General features: G+C 42.5%; 1 protein-coding gene across 5 annotated transcripts in view; it reads right to left on the bottom strand.

Moving 5' to 3' along the window:
- LOC120434509 overlaps positions 1 to 17,902 on the bottom strand; it is a 61,797-nt gene that overhangs the window by 26,172 nt on the left and 17,723 nt on the right. For all 5 annotated transcript variants that reach the window (XM_039602687.1, XM_039602688.1, XM_039602689.1 and 2 more), the window contains 2 exons: positions 1,015 to 1,212; positions 496 to 654 (listed from right to left, as the gene is read on the bottom strand). In XM_039602687.1, coding sequence (XP_039458621.1) covers positions 496 to 654; positions 1,015 to 1,212 — 357 coding nt within the window. The remainder of the gene's footprint in view (positions 1 to 495; positions 655 to 1,014; positions 1,213 to 17,902) is intronic.

Below are 17,902 nucleotides of genomic sequence, written 5' to 3'. Positions count from 1 at the left end.
GATTTAGGGAGTGGCAGGTAACATATGTCTTATTTAAACTTTCAGGATCTACTGTTCTTTTTGTTGTTGAAGTGTGTCATGTTATCATGCCTAAAACATCTCTTGTATTCCACAGAATACAAGGCTGTAGATCCCTGAGAGTATGGAAAGAGATAAAAAAAATAATACTAATTAATTATTTGAAGTGTATCAAACAACTGGACTTGACTAATCAGCCCTAGAGCAGATAATCTGAAACAGTTGACAGATGGTGTCCAGGGAGAAAGACACGTCACAGCTGTATGACCTGTGCTAGAGGCAGCCATGTAAATCTGTACAAACAGTAGCTTCTCTGACCACAGGTGTATTTATGTTTCCCATACAAGAATATTCAATTTATTATAGTTTTGTTGGACTAATGACATCTGTTTGTCAAAGAAGACTAAATATTTATTTTCCTCCAAAAATTTCATTCATATTCAGTAAGTTGTACTCGCCATCATCATTGCCATTTACCATTATGAGGTCAGCATAGGCAGGCAGTGATTGGCTCCTTCCCCATGGCCTCAGAGAAGGCAGATTATCTTCAGTGGTGTCTGCAGGAGAAGCTGATTCATCCAGATGGCTTTCTGGAGTGACTGCACCTCCTGACAGAGAATACAGCGTGTGCTCCTCCTGCAAGAAACACACACAGGTGTGGGGTGAACATGAAAAGCTGGTATTGTTAAACTTAAGAAACCAGATACATGTTTTCCTCTTTTTACAACACATATTTTAATCGAGATAATTAAATGCAAAAATTGTGGTTTTTTGTGTTTCTCTGATATCAGAAAAAAAAACCTACCAAGAAAGTGAATAGTTATTTACTTCATTCACTTTCTTAGTGCAGTCATGGACAGATGAAAATGGTTGAATGAAAAAAATGGTCAATTTTTTAAAGTATTAAGGGATAAGTGATATTAATAAAATAGAAATCATTGATATGAACACTTTATGGACAGATGCACTCAAACATCCTTGTAGTGATTGTTGTACCTGCAGGATCTCTTCATAAGACTGTCTGATTGAGTCTTGTAGAGGACTGTTCCGCTCTCCAGCCTCTTCCACTTTCCTCTTGGCCTGTTTCACCTCTTCTCTTAGCTTCCTCAGCCTCCATCTGGCTCTGGAAAGCTCCCTCTCATACTCTTCCACTTGGCTCTCCTTCTGTGCCTCCTCTGCCTGCAGAGACAGGATCTGGCAAGACAGGACTCAGTCAGTCCAATTGGCTACAACAACAAATGTACAGTGGCTTGCAAAAGTATTCGGCCCCCTTGAACTTTCCCACATTTTGTCACATTACAGCCACAAACATGAATCAATTTTATTGGAATTCCAGGTGAAAGACCAATACAAAGTGGTGTACACGTGAGAAGTGGAACGGAAATCATACATGATTCCAAACATTTTTACAAATAAATAACTGCAAAGTGGGGTGTGCGTAATTATTCAGCCCCTGAGTCAATACTTTGTAGAACCACCTTTTGCTGCAATTCCAGCTGCCAGTCTTTTAGGGTATGTCTCTACCAGCTTTGCACATCTACAGACTGAAATCCTTGCCCATTCTTCTTTGCAAAACAGCTCCACAACTGCCCTGTGACGGCCTCAGAGGTCTAAGAGAATATTGGGAGCAACAACACCATGAAGTCCAAAGAACACACCAGACAGGTCAGGGATAAAGTTATTGAGAAGTTTAAAGCAGGCTTAGGCTACAAAAAGATTTCCCAAGCCTTGAACATCCCACGGAGCACTGTTCAAGCCATCATTCAGAAATGGAAGGAGTATGGCACAACTGTAAACCTACCAAGACAAGGCCGTCCACCTGAACTCACAGGCCGAACAAGGAGAGCGCTGATCAGAAATGCAGCCAAGAGGCCTATGGTGACTCTGGACGAGCTGCAGAGATCTACAGCTCAGGTGGGGGAATCTGTCCATAGGACAACTATTAGTCGTGCACTGCACAAAGTTGGCCTTTATGGAAGAGTGGCAAGAAGAAAGCCATTGTTAACAGAAAACCATAAGAAGTCCCGTTTGCAGTTTGCCACAAGCCATGTGGGGGACACAGCAAACATGTGAAAGAAGGTGCTCTGGTCAGATGAGACCAAAATGGAACTTTTTGGCCTAAATGCAAAACGCTATGTGTGGTGGAAAACTACCACTGCACATCACTCTGAACACACCATCCCCACTGTCAAATATGGTGGTGGCAGCATCATGCTCTGGGGGTGCTTCTCTTCAGCAGGGACAGGGAAGCTGGTCAGAGTTGATGGGAAGATGGATGGAGCCAAATACAGAGCAATCTTGGAAGAAAACCTCTTGGAGTCTGCAAAAGACTTGAGACTGGGGCGGAGGTTCACCTTCCAGCAGGACAACGACCCTAAACATAAAGCCAGGGCAACAATGGAATGGTTTAAAACAAAACATATCCATGTGTTAGAATGGCCCAGTCAAAGTCCAGATCTAAATCCAATTGAGAATCTGTGGCAAGATCTGAAAACTGCTGTTCACAAACGCTGTCCATCTAATCTGACTGAGCTGGAGCTGTTTTGCAAAGAAGAGTTTTCCTGCAGAAGTCCAAATCAAGCTTAAGTGGTATGAAAAAGAAACACCTGGATGAACGTTTAGCAGTAACTAATTATTTAAATAAGCATTAATTAAGAAGCAGCTTTAGTGAAGGTTACAAGTGTAATGGTAAGACTGCACTGCTTTGGAACAGGAGTCGCAAGTTTGATTTTCGCCTGGAGCGTCTATCTCCAATAAGAGTCCTAGGCTAGACCCCCATGCTAACCAAGCCTACTGCAGACATGAGCGAGGGAGATAAATATGAAGCCATACTGGCTCGGACATCGCCTGGATTAACAAGGCCCGCATCAGGTGTTAAGAAACCAGGGCACCCTGATGAGAAGTGGGCTACAGGAACAAGAAGGCATCGGTGGGCAAGAGACAAAAATAGGGCGCTGTTGGAATGCTACTACACAAGTAACCCCAGTAGAAGGGGTTACACGAATAGGATTAAGATTCTTATGGAATCTTCAGTACCCAGCATCCACATTGATGGCAAAACAACTAGTAGCTCATTGAAGAGGTACAACACACATGCTATAGCTAGGGGGAGCCAGGACGACAGGTCAGGGGGCAGATACCACTACCCCCACCCGAAATTGGGTACCAAGCCTATGTGAAATAGAAGAAGGATTGTTGAGTGAAAGATAGGATCATCGCGAAGCTTGAAACCTGGATCCTTCATAGCTGATTACTGAGACTAACAAGCTGATCTACACCACGGCAGCACTGATCAGTGAGAATCTTGGCTACAAGTTGAACAGCCACAAGGAGCAGTACCCTCCATGGAGAAGGAGACTACAGGCCACGATAAAGGTAGCACAGAGGGAGGATAGCTAACAATTGGAGCTGCAAAAAGGTGCAATTAGGAAGGTGCCGAAGAAGAAAGCCAGAACAGAAAGCTGTCCAAAGGCAGCTTTCTATACTGGCCTTGGAAACTGCCAAGACTAGGCTGACCGACCTGTGCACTGCCTGTATTGATTATGCCTGTATCCTGGAATGCCTAGAACTGTACAAGATCAACAATACCCTAAGAACCTTCACCAGGAACTCAACATTGGAGGCCAACTTCAAGCCAATAGCACAAGTAAACATCAAGTGTGGGATCTACCAAGGAGATGCTCTGTCTGTGCATTTCTTGTTACTCCTGACAGAACGATCCGGCCACAAAACACTGACCCGGCAGATGACTCAGCCACACACTCCAACACTCTGATCACCATGAAGAAATGCTTTCCAGTCTAGTTAGACAGTTCTGTGAGTCCGAGCAATGGGCAGGCAGGGTGAACAACACCCTGTCGACCACCCGAGAAACCTTTTTGCAATGAGTTGCTCCTGCAACCCTGTCCCTGGCTAGTGTACCCACACTCTTAGCTTCCGCTTCTCTGCGCTCCCCTCTCCTGAACCATTTATACACTGTAAGACCGAATAGTAATAGTTTGATAAATGAAATGAGTTCCAACTACTTAAAAACCTGTTATAAGTTCATATACACCTTTACTTTTTTGAGTAGTTTGAACAAGTTTGTTTTTTCAAGTTATCAGTACTTGAATATATTGATTGGTTTCTGACATTGCCCTCAAATAATTTGAGTTTTAACACTGACGTCACTTACGTGCCTACGTACGTACGTACGTGCGCCACCTGTTTCTTTATGAAGTGCTGGCAACCATCTTGGATTCCTCGCTTCGAGTGCGAATGCCCGCTCATTACTCCAAAAGAACCTTGTGGAGCGTGTTAAGGTTCAAAATATTGAGGAGGAATCCAAAAATAACCACAGATCCAGCCGGTTGCAAATTAGACGGCATTTTAATAAACACATGTATGAGTCCGAACGCTGTGCAGATTTCAGCGTCGAACTAACTACAATAGTCAGAACAAAGACTTTATAGGGTTGGCAGTCTTCCTGTTACCAGGCAGACTCAAACAAAGCATACGTCACTCCAAAACCACAATGACTTTTAACATAGTTTAAAACAGAACATCTTCTTCGGGTCGAAGCCAGGTGCTTCCCCCAGCTCGTCTTCGCTGTCGCTTATCTTCTGGGACATCTGGTGTACTTCCTGGAACAGACTACCACGTACGCACCCAAACTTTGCAGTTATAAACTCTTACCTAAATGAGTCTATCTAATATGTGTGTGCGTGCACGTGCGGGGGCGCGTGCGTGCTGTGTACTGCGTATGTGTCATGACCTCTCTCACTATCTGTGTCTGTATGTGTGTATGGGTGTCTCGCCCTTAAATGCTTTCTCATCTCACCCGTTGCACTTCTGACCTGTCACCAGAACAGAGGCTCATCCTTTCATGTAATACCCTAACTGGAACTATATATGTAATATGTTGAGTAAATGTTTAATCAAGAGCCTCTACTAAAAGCTTAATACAGTTTCCTCACCTACTCACAGTACTTGCAGTCAGACTCTGCTTTCAGTTTCACTTCTGCAAGCCTGCAACTTCAAAAGCCTATAACTTCCTGTCTCATTTTGGAGTTACTCTACGTGGGGCCTTTTCTTTCACCATGCAGTCTGCATACAAACATTTAAGATTATAAATTCAACTCAACAGCTTAAAGTGGTTATAACTGCTCCTGTGATAAAGACTGATATAATACCAATATATTTGAACATCTGAATGCAACATCACTATTAATAATGAAATGTTAATGATGATTATAGAAATAGCAGCAAATAATAGCAGTGAAATATTTCTCCTCTTGACACCCTCTCTCGACCTCTGGCACACCAGAGGTCGCCATACATTATGTTGGCTCACTCCTTGGCCCATTCATCTGCTTCCCTATTCCCCCATGACGTCATGTACATTAGGATCACTTTTCCCACTCTGACCCTCTCTTGGCATTCTGTGACTTAGTGAACCAGACAACCCCATGTCATCTAGGTGGTCTAGTAATACGACACCAGCTCCCACTTGAGAACACTCATGCTTGAGGTTAATCACACCAAAGTATCAGTGAGCCTAAAGTTGATCAACGGCAGGAGAGAATAAGAGTGCGAGCAGAGCTCAATCAGCACTCCTCCCTCACCCCTGAACCCAATCATACCCGGTGAGAGACCCCTTACACTTGTGAATCTCCAGTGGTCTGTCCCTTTCCTGGGTCCCTCTCTAGTGGAAATCTGGCCTCCTGCAAAGGATAGAAAACACCTTCTCCTCCTACGGCTCTAACTTACTCTGTTCCTCAGTTGTTCTCTTTATTCAAACCTGATTCAACCTAATATTACTCAAAACATGAACCTAATTACGTATTTGGTTTTTGACTTTTATTTTTATATCTTATTCAACCGTACTCAGCATTTGTAAAACTCTTAAAAGCACTGCCTTTAAGAGGATCAAAGGAAGCACGTCTCTGCATGTGCTTCCTGTTGCTCCTGTGCACAAAACTGTCGCTGCTGCACGGAGCTCTCACCTAATGTCACCTTTCACAATAAAAATCATCATAACCACTTATTCTACTAAAGGATCAAAGAAAAAACAACCACTTTAATCACTAAGTGTAAGCACATCGTTAATTGCTCCTAGATAAATTTCATCATAGCTAAAAGCTGAACTCTAACTGCATTTCAGAACCCACATTTCCCGTGTTATACCCTGTTTCAATATATCATTTTATTTCATTTTTGCTGCTCTTAATGTTATGATACACTCTAATTCATACTTTATCAGACTCAACCAAAATATATAAGCTTTCTCCCATTTGCTTCTGTTTTAAACAAAAACTTGGTCACTTCAACAAGCATTTGTTATTTTGTAACTGCATTTTATATCATAAGACTAATTTAGAGCTGCCTGTGTTATCCCAATATTTTACATGTCACACAGTTTAGTTACAACCAAACTCCTATTCAGTTCCTCTCGTCTGTCACTTGTTACAGGGCCAGCTCAAATTCAGTTAAAAGCTAAATGAATTTCAGGCCCTCGGCCTCAAATCAATACTGTCATATGTGTGGATGAACTCTATATGTCTGTAAGCGTGTGCAATCCTTCAATAACTCAGGTCCTTCTCACAGTAGATTGGCTAATCATAACGCTAACCAAAAGTTTGTGACCCTCAAGAGACGACTCTCTGAGCCACAACTCCGTTAAAGGCACAGAATGCAATGTGTATGAAAAAATCATTTCTACATATATAATCTCCAATATTATTCATTTGAGTCAGCGAGACTTTTAACATCCTCATAAAAAGCTCTCCTCTACCCTAAAAATAAATCTATTTACTATCTGTTTCTAAAGCCTACATTATAACAACTTATTCTAAAAATCAAAAAGAAATCACACATTTTCTTCTCATAAAATCTTCCCCATTATTATTATTCCCACAGTTTCCCTTTAAGTTTGGTGTACAACTTCTTATCAACACCAGCAATTTATCTTCTAAACCGAATTCAGTTCATTTTAATCCTTTCTTTAGAGAATTTAAAGAATTTTACCATCTCTAAATTATCAAAAAACCCCACTAAAATCATCCTAAACCCATTTCAAATTAAACAAATTAAATCTTAAACCCCTCTCTTTTTTGACACATCTCATGTGGCAAAAAACTCAACATGCTTCACCCAAGCTTAACAAATTAAAAGGGAAAAAAGGTTAGTCATATCATTTCTCCAAACACTTCAGCCATCTTCCTCTCCAGTATTTTGCTCCAGCCCTGAAAACCTGTGTTTAAGGAACAAAATCAATTTAATCATCATGTCAAATCTTCTTGAACTCCTGCTCCCTTCGAAGTCTGGATCCTTGGAATTTCCTGGAAACAAAACCTGTACTTTACATTTCATATTCAACTCCCCCTCTATGATCCAGTCTGTGTCATGACAAAAATAAACTTAAACAGAACAGTTATTAATCCTCTGTCACCTCAGTTAATGGTAACTTGAGTTATATCAAAAAATGTTTCCCTTTTAGCATTTTATAATGTAATAATATGGTCTAACCCAAATCAATAAAACAGAAATTCACTCAAAGGAACATCAGCATCCCCTGATTTAAGTCTCCCACTTGTCCTGCTTATGGCAAAAGCAAAACAAAGCATCCCCTTTCTTTTCCTCACATGGTAAATTTGTCCACATTTATTCATTCCCACCTTAGTCCAGTCACTCACATTCACTCACACGCATCCACACATGATATTTTTGCTGATACTGCAGCCTAATGAAATGCTCCACATCAGCAAAATGAGCTCAATCATTTATTTTATTTCGTTTTCCTTTTTAGGAAAATAGTTCTCTATACTTTTGACTGGATTGAGTCGCTACAATCCTTTTTTAGACAGAGACTCGCCGCCAATCAGGTCTCCCCCTCAACCAATTTATAATCTGTAAAGCCCACCTGATTTTCGTACTCGGTAATTTTGTCAGCGCCGTCAGTTCACTCTCTTCCAGGCCTGCTTAGAACAAAAATGAAAAAAGAGAACTGATTATTAGCTCATCAAAGTACAAAACAAAATCACCTGACAGGTTTTTTCTGAGTGCACTACTACAAAATTTCTCGGGGCCCCTCTCAGACATATCCATGTCTTAATCAAACTCCCTCTCTTGAAATAGAAACAACAGCCTCAAAAATCCAAAACAATCTCAAAGTTCACCCGTTCACTGCAACCTGGACCTCATCACAAGCTGCACCATTTTACACCCAACAATGGTCCCCCTTTACAACAATGTATCTTCACCAAAATATAAATTTCCTGTTCACATCTGCCCCTCTGAACAGACCTGACCACTGTAATCAATTATCGTGTTACTTTACCCTTATATATTTCGCCAAATAATCCCCCACAGTCACCGCTGTCTCTTGAACTGAAAGCCTCCGACACACACGCACACAGGAAGTGTCTTTGCTCCAGCTAATTTGCATAGTGACTCATCTCCACAAGTCAACTTGACAAAAGAAATACATGTTTAAACCTTATCACATTATTGAATTATTTTCATTTTCTTTCTATACTAATCACTGGTTTTAATCACTCAGTACGAGAGCACTCCTAAGTCACTCTTTTAAAACTGCTTTAATCACTTTTCTTCTGTTAATTTCCATAGCTCACTCCCCTGTCATCTAACTTCTTTGAGTCAACTTCAAGCTTTAAGTCTATTTTATTAACCATTCACACCATTCTATCACTCATACAATTAGCAAGCTGATCTTCATTGCGTATGCTTGTGTTCTTAGCCAGATTTATTCAATATCTATTCATTAATCTTCATGAGCTTGTCTTTGTAAGGTTAATGCATTTTCTGTTTGTGTGTGTTATTTTGCATATATGGCTTCGCAGTCTGTCAGACACCTTCTCAACTCTCCAGTTAAACAGTCAGTTTTCTCCTTCCCCGAATTACTAACCCAAATTTTAATTTCCCACCTTAAATAAAGCACTCATAGTCTTCAGCCAGGAGTTAGGGCCTGTTTTCCAGGTTCATGGACACATGATTCTGTGAACAATTCAACCAGAAACTTGCCTTAACTTATCCATTGATTTTACCCTCTAACTTTCTTCCGACTGCTGCTGTGGAGAATTGGTCCGGTTCTGCTTTACTCCTGAAAATAACAAAACTAGGACATTTTCATTATTATCACGAGTGTTTAAACGACCCATTTCTGTCTCTTTCCTGTCACAAATACCAGTTATGTCATGTTTATGTCATGAATATGAATATAAGCATTTTCTTCCTCGTTACATTTCATGTTAATTGAGTGTAAGCTTGTGTTCTTCGTTGCATGCCATGTGATCATCTTAATTAAGTGTAAGCTGCATCTTCATTGCATCCTATTTGTGCTCTCCATTGCATTTTCATGTATTCATATTTAACACTTTATGCATGTTTTCACTGAGCTCTAGATTCAAACTATCTCACTTCTGATTCGTTTCAAAAATACTTTCACATGTAACAATTTGTGTATGTGTATTTTCAATTCATTAAGGTAATGACAATTATTTTCTTTCATTATTCTTACCTTTTCTAATGTTTACCTCTTTGTTATGCTGTGGTGGACATCCCTTAACAATCATGAGTTCCGGCTTCAATTTCAGTCCAATCATATCCTATATTCTCGCAGTCAAAGTCGTCCAGCTTCATCTCTCACTGGTCCTTTTTCATTCACAGTGTCCTGTTCGGGCTTCAAAGTTCCAACAAACACAGTCTCAACTCAGCTGTTGTCTTCTTCTCTGTTTCTTTACAGTCTTTTCTTTCAGGTCAAGTCCCAGCATGGCAAAATATCACCTTCAGTGCCTTCAGTCTTATTTTCATTTGCTCTGTTTTCTTCATCTTTTCAGTCTTCTCTTCCAAGATTGCTCCAAGCATGGCAAATATGAGAGTCAGTGCCTTCAAGCAGGCACATCACACTGTTCTTCACCAGCATGCATGTTGCATCACGTGCTTTCTTTCATACTGCTGGACTCATCAGTCGTCGTCAGTGTTACTGCTTTCACTTGCACTGTCTTTTAGCTTCAGTTAATTCTTCAAGTCCACGATGTTCTGTCGGTCTTCATCAGGAAATTGACTGTCCTTTGCGTTTCTTCTCAGGGTCAAGGACAAAGTGAGAGATCAAGCCGCACAATTTCGAGCCAAAGACTGGCTTATCTTCTCCCAATTCTCTTAATCTATTGTTCTGCCGCTGTACTCAAGGTTCCAATGTTGAGAGAAGTCCACCTGTATTGGCACACTAAAGCATAGAATTAATATTATATTCATTTCTTTTCTTAAAGGCTTCATTTGCTTCATGTGCCTGGAGTTAACTCGTCTGTCTCTCTGTGTTCTTTCTCTACACACTCAGTTACCATTTATGGGCATGCGTTTCCTGTCCCAGACACACACACTTCCTCTCACACACCAGGCACACAGAGCCATATTTCCTGTTTCTCCAAACTAATCTAACTCTTTTGTTTTTTCTTTGCATTTATAGTCGATAGACCCTCTTTAATTCTACTAAATCTTAATCTAAAAACAATACACCTTCATTTCACTCACACACATTTAAATAGAGCTCTTTCAAACATCAGGACAACTAACACTTCTTCCCACACATCTCCATTCTTTAGGTCAGTTTGTAGCGTATACACTTATGTGTTTTCAATCAGAAAAATAAACTCAACCTCTCATAACATCACTCATGCGTTTCTTGAATTAAAGCACTTTCAAACTTTAAACATCCTATTTTACATCACAAAAGAAATATATTTCACACTCCTTTATTTCATACACACTTTTTAAACGTTCTAACCTCTTTCAGACGCCATGAATCGTCTCACACACACTGCCTTTTCTCTCAAACAGAGTCACTCAAATCAAATACTGACAGCATTCACACGGTTAAAATACCTCAAAATACGCTTTCATATGAGTATTTTGGACATGGCTTCCACAATCAAAAGAGCCAGTCAAAAGGAAAAAAGAAGCTGAAACCTCTCATCATTCTCACAGCTTCTCACCACACACACATAACTGAAAAAATAAAACACACCAGCATTTATGGCTCAAGATATATACATCTATCAAAATTCAGTCAATTACTATACATCCACACTAATATATTCAAACTGTATTTATACTCTCGTAATAAGCAAAACCAGCCTCTTAATTACAGGCATTTAGCAATATTGGCAAACAATAGTTATAAAGCTCAATACTCTCGAAACTGAAACCACCCTCTCTGCGCGTCACCGCTCCTCATTTGCATTTACACACACCATCAGTGCACATCCGGCTGTGCATTGCTGACACAGAGACTGATCTTACTCATAGATCTCATATTTTATATTACAGACGTCTTTAATTACAAATGCACAGATTTTTAGGCCTCTTAAAACCTATATAATTTTGACAATTTACGTTAACGGTCCAACCGATAAAGTCCCTGACTTTTTTGCGACCAATTCACCAGACCAGACTCTAACTGCCCTGTCCAACTTTCTAACCCTAACTTAATTTACAGGTAGCCAAAAAAGCGCAAAAATAGGAGACTCTAACTCCTAGCAATTTTGGAGGTTCCCCAGTCCTCCCCGGCTTGTCGTACCGTACTATCCCTACTCTTCAGGGTAGGTCAAGGATAAACGTCTTTACCCAGGAGGGAGCGTTGCCTCCGAGAAAATGCGCTTCTTAACAGACGCCGCTGTCGTTCTAGAAGAATTTAGAATAATTTGAACCAACAATCTACATCCGAACCAGGATTAAGATTAAGGACAACCCTCAACAGTTTTGGAGATTCCCAAGTCCTCCTCGAATGTTGCCCGAAACTATCCCTAGTCGCAGCTAGGTGAAGGATAGATTTCTCTATCCAGCAGGGAGCGTCACCTCCGAGAAGCTTCTTAAGGGTTGCATAACCAATGGGGCTCCAACCCACAAAATGACCAAATTCCCTACTTTCTACGTGAGACTCTAACTCACTTTAACTCTTTTTCCTTTTCCTTCGGGACTTTAACCCGGTATCTTTATTGAGACTCTAACTCACTTTTACTTATAACTTATCATTACTTCAACCAGCATGCTCATGAAATTACCATCAAAATCAAAACAGACATTCACCAGTAATTTTCAGTGAGTAGACTTTCATTTTGTCATGTCCAATTCTGGCACACTTTGGAAAATTCAACAGGTATGTGCCTTACCTTTGTATAAGCCGGCTTGTCACTCACTTCCGACCACTGACTCGTATCTGCCCGTCTAATCACCACGGACCCCGGATCTCTCCGTCTACACCTAAATTCCCCTCTCTCACCGGAACGAGCCCCCAAATGTTAAGGTTCAAAATATTGAGGAGGAATCCAAAAATAACCACAGATCCAGCCGGGTGCAAATTAGACGGCATTTTAATGAACACATGTATGAGTCCGAACGCTGTGCAGATTTCAGCGTCGAACTAACTACAATAGTCAGAACAAAGACTTTATAGGGTTGGCAGTCTTCCTGTTACCAGGCAGACTCAAACAAAGCATACGTCACTCCAAAACCACAATGACTTTTAACATAGTTTAAAACAGAACATCTTCTTCGGGTCGAAGCCAGGTGTGTTAGGATCCCTGGGTCATCGACCCAGTGGTTTGTGTTTTGGTTCTTTGAGTTTGTTATTTCTTTATATTCTAGTTTTGCTTTTTGGGTTTTTGGATTATTCTTAGTTTAGGTTCTCTGGGTGGGTTCTGTTAGAGTTTTAGTGTTCTGGTTTTCTGTCTGTGATTCTGAGTTGCTGTCTCCCCTGTTTGCTGTATCCCCACGTCCAGTCACTGTCTGTGTCTGCCCTGGTCCCACGTCTTTGTTCCCTTTGTTATAATGCCTGCCTGTGAGTCTGTGTTATGTTTCCTGTTTTACTTTGAAAGTCCATGTCTCATGTTAGTGTATCTGCTTTTGCTCTCCTTGTCTCGTTAGTCCTGATTTGCCCCAGCTGTGTTTCCCTCCTGTTGCCCATTCCCTGATTGCTCCCTCTGTGTACTTAAACCCTGTGTTTCCCGTGAGTTTATGTTGTTTCCCAGTTTAGTCTAGTTTGCTTTGCTTTGTATGCTTGTTTCCCTGTGCCAGCAAATAAAGCTGAGTATTTTGAGTTCATCCCTTGAGTCTGAGTCTGCACTTTGGGTCCACCACTCCTCCTTGCCCGCCTGCCACACAGCCACCCTTAACAGAACGACGCGACCAGAACATGGACCCCGCAGACTCTTTTTCCTCGGAGTACTACGCTGAGATGGAGCGGATGGTGAGTCTGCTCGACCGCATTGCCGAGTCACAGGATTTACGGACTATGGCAGTCGGGCTAAGTGCAGTAGATGCCATCATTCGGCATAACCCTCAGCTTTCTCAGTTTGCTAAGGACACTAAGTTGGATAGCACCATTACTGCCTGGAGAGAGCAAGTCAGGGCTAGTGAGCTTGCTCTCTCACTCACTAAATCTACCCCATCGCTGCCTCAGCCAGACACACACTCCCCACCTGCCTCTACGCTGCCATCGACTTCCTCTCCTTCCACACGCCAGCTGGGACCTTGTTCGCCTGTCCGTTCACCAGCCTCTTTCCTGGCAGCTATGTGGTCAGAGCATGAGGAGGTGGTGTCTGTTTCTCCACCAGTTCCGGTTCCCTCATCCCGAAGGAAACGGCGCCCTCGCCACCGCCACTCCTCTCCTCCGTCACCTGTCCAGCCTTCTGTTCCCGCTGGAGGTTCCGGAGAACCACACCAGCCTTCCGTCTCCGCTGTAGGGTCCGAGGGGCCCGTCCAGCCTTCTGTTCCCGCTGGGGGTTCTGGAGAACCGCACCAGCCTTTGTTCGTCTCCGCTGGAGGGTCCGAGGGGCCCGTCCAGCCTTCTGTTCCTGCTGGGGGTTCTGGAGAACCGCGCCAGCCCTTGTTCGTCTCCGCTGGAGGGTCCGAGGGGCCTGTCCAGCCACAGCAACCTGCCGCCGTCGGAGGGTCCGAGGGGCCCGTCCGGCCACAGCCACCTGTCTCCGCCGGAGGGTCCGAGGGGCCTGTCCGGCCACAGCCACCTGTCTCCGCCGGAGGGTCCGAGGGACCCGTCCGGCCACAGCCACCTGTCTCCGCCGGAGAGTCCGAGGGACCCGTCCAGCTTCCTGCCTCTTCAGCTGGAGGGCCCGAGGACCCGTCCGGCCACAGCCACCAGTCTCCGCAGCCTCGTCATCCTCGCCAGCTGCAGCCTCGTCATCCTCGCCAGCTGCAGCCTCCGGGGCTCCGGCGTCGCCTGGTCCAGCTCTGGCGTCGCCTGGTCCTGCTCCGGCTTCATCAGCGTCACCTGCAGCGCCACCATCTCCGGCTCCCGCGCCTGCGCCTCGACAGTGCCGGCCTCCGTTTGCACGTCCTCGCCCTTCCGGCCTGCCCGGCCTGCCCGGCCTGCTCGCCCTGCACGTCCTGTCCGGCCTGCTCGCCCTGCACGTCCTGTCCGGCCACTTTCCGGGCCAATGACTGGACGTCATTGCCGTCATGGACGGCCCCCTGAACTTTTTGTTTGAACTGTTTTTCCTGGTCGCCTGTGCCTGTTGTGAGCCTGTATTTTGTTGTGTTGCTTTCCGGGCTCCGGTGTTTGCGCTTTTTTTTTTGTTTCTTGCTTTTTGTTTGGTTGTTTCGAGCCCTCCGTCCTGTTTCCCCCACCGCCCGCCCTGGTTGGGTTGTTTTTCGTTTTTGGTGTTCTGGTTTGGGCTGTCTGGAAGCCAGCCCTTAAGGGGGGGGTACTGTTAAGATCCCTGGGTCATCGACCCAGTGGTTTGTGTTTTGGTTCTTTGAGTTTGTTATTTCTTTATATTCTAGTTTTGCTTTTTGGGTTTTTGGATTATTCTTAGTTTAGGTTCTCTGGGTGGGTTCTGTTAGAGTTTTAGTGTTCTGGTTTTCTGTCTGTGATTCTGAGTTGCTGTCTCCCCTGTTTGCTGTATCCCCACGTCCAGTCACTGTCTGTGTCTGCCCTGGTCCCACGTCTTTGTTCCCTTTGTTATAATGCCTGCCTGTGAGTCTGTGTTATGTTTCCTGTTTTACTTTGAAAGTCCATGTCTCATGTTAGTGTATCTGCTTTTGCTCTCCTTGTCTCGTTAGTCCTGATTTGCCCCAGCTGTGTTTCCCTCCTGTTGCCCATTCCCTGATTGCTCCCTCTGTGTACTTAAACCCTGTGTTTCTTTGAGTCAGTGTCGCGTCGTCCCTCATGCTGTGTGTATTTCCCTGTGGCTCCCTGTGTGTGTTTTGTTAGTTTCTTCTCAGTTTAGGTTTTGTAGATATTCTTTGTTCAGCAATAAAGCTGTTTTGAGTTCATGACTGTCTCCGGAGTCTGCACCTTGGGTCCTATTCCTGTCTGCACACAGCCGTAACATGACAAGGTGCTTCCCCCAGCTCGTCTTCGCTGTCGCTTATCTTCTGGGACATCTGGTGTACTTCCTGGAACAGACTACCACGTACGCACCCAAACTTTGCAGTTATAAACTCTTACCTAAATGAGTCTATCTAATATGTGTGTGCGTGCACGTGCGGGGGCGCGTGCGTGCTGTGTACTGCGTATGTGTCATGACCTCTCTCACTATCTGTGTCTGTATGTGTGTATGGGTGTCTCGCCCTTAAATGCTCTCTCATCTCACCCGTTGCACTTCTGACCTGTCACCAGAACAGAGGCTCATCCTTTCATGTAATACCCTAACTGGAACTATATATGTAATATGTTGAGTAAATGTTTAATCAAGAGCCTCTACTAAAAGCTTAATACAGTTTCCTCACCTACTCACAGTACTTGCAGTCAGACTCTGCTTTCAGTTTCACTTCTGCAAGCCTGCAACTTCAAAAGCCTATAACTTCCTGTCTCATTTTGGAGTTACTCTACGTGGGGCCTTTTCTTTCACCATGCAGTCTGCATACAAACATTTGAGATTATAAATTCAACTCAACAGCTTAAAGTGGTTATAACTGCTCCTGTGATAAAGACTGATATAATACCAATATATTTGAACATCTGAATGCAACATCACTATTAATAATGAAATGTTAATGATGATTATAGAAATAGCAGCAAATAATAGCAGTGAAATATTTCTCCTCTTGACAAGCGTTAATATCCGAACAGAAATAAAAACATTTGTGAAGGGTTTTTTTTGCGGCATTGCTTTTGACGCTGGATAAAGGAGGACGTGCTATGGTATGTTACGGACTTTTGAACCGTAACAGATAACGCTCTGCACTTGGCTAGCTGCATTTACCGCCTTTGCAACATCTTCAGGAGCGCTTTTGCGGTAAGTTTTATTTTTTCTGAAACTATAGTTCTCTGTTGTAATATGGGTTTTTATCGTCATAAATGTACAACTGTAGCAGGTATTTAAGAATTACATGCATGCGTTGTTTTATCCATGTCGCCTTGGCCCCAAAGTGTTTTGCATGAATTATGGTAATAAGCTTATATTTAGTATAACACATTATTAGTCCCAGCAGAGGCTGGGACTAATAATGTGTTAATAACTTTTCTAATCTCTTACTATTTTAAAAGAAGTCTTTAGAAGGTGTTTCTGGATTTGCAGATTATAAACTGCCTTGTGGTTAAATTGTTGAATCAATATGCACTGCTGCGCTGCTTCACACTTAGCGCATACATGGATATTGACTTTGGCTAACCCATTTGCTAACTGGTGGAACTTGAAACTTACGTTTAGTCTCTGGAGTTGTACATATTAAAACTGGGGCAGCAAAATTGTAGGCACAGGACATACTTACAAAAGCAGTTATTAATCATTACATAATTAGGCTGTAGAACTTGGTTTAAATTGCAAATAGTTATGTATACTAAGTTGAAATGTAGAAGCTTCTGAACTGTAAAATTGTTGTGCCTGGTCTATTTTAGGTTAGCTTAAGGGTGAATCCATCAATAATATATTTACCAAACAGTTATTTTTTTGTTTTATTTTATTCTGATGCCCAGTGTTCATTAGTGAAAGACTTAGGTTTTTTTCTGTCAGGGGCTGGGTCTGTGACCCAGCATTTTGAGTTTATTTTGTATTTTTGCTTTCTTATGTTATATTGAAATGAGGTGAAGTTCTTGTATTGTTGTTAATATTAGTTAAGGTTTAGTTGAGTTCTGGGCTAGTTATGTTTCATCTGTGTCTCCTTGGTTATGTGTCTTTTCTGTTCTCTGTGTAGTCTGTCTTGTCTTCTGTGTTTTACTGTTATGTCCATGCCAGGGCAGAAGTAAATTTTCTAGGGTGAAGATGCTGTTCACCTTGACCAGCTAAGACTACAGATTGTAGATGAAGTCGAGAAAAGTGAAAAGAATCCTGTCCTGATTACAAAGCTGATGCATACAACTTTGGCCTTGCGATGCAAAGAGATCATCAATGATGACCTGCCAGTAGGTCAGATCTTGGATTGCTGGCCTACTCTGAAATCCCAGTCCCAGGTAAGAATGTATATAGATGTATCTAACAAGATGTATTTTATATCAACTCCTGTTATCTGGCCTGTCTGAACAAATTATGCCTTTGGAGTGTAAGGATTTTGATGTATTTTGCAAAGATTTATAGACTAATTGAAACTTGTAAAGATAAATTTATCCTGTGTGTTCAGATCTGTGCAGAATGCCACAGGATTACAAACCTCCACCCGAAGAACCACTTTTATGCTGTGTTGGACCAACATGCTCCCCGGCTCGAGAGCTTATTCAGAAAGAAAGCTGTTTGCACAGGGAACGTGTCTGATGTCCTGTCTCAGCTCTTCAGAAGCTATAATCTCCAGGTTAGTGGGGGTTTTGTCTTGTTTTTTGAGCTTTATTTAATTTGATCAATTTTTCAATTTTAACTACCATTCTTGACTAGGTAAGCCAATAATTTAAAAGAAAAATTTTCTTGTGAAGTAGGAACAAGCTGATATCCAGGCC

This window comes from Oreochromis aureus, linkage group 18 (genome assembly GCF_013358895.1).
Source record: "Oreochromis aureus strain Israel breed Guangdong linkage group 18, ZZ_aureus, whole genome shotgun sequence".
In the NCBI taxonomy this organism is placed as follows: Eukaryota; Metazoa; Chordata; class Actinopteri; order Cichliformes; family Cichlidae; genus Oreochromis; species Oreochromis aureus.
The sequence above is the reverse complement of the archived record's forward strand: the minus strand, read 5'-3'. Positions and strand labels throughout refer to the sequence as shown.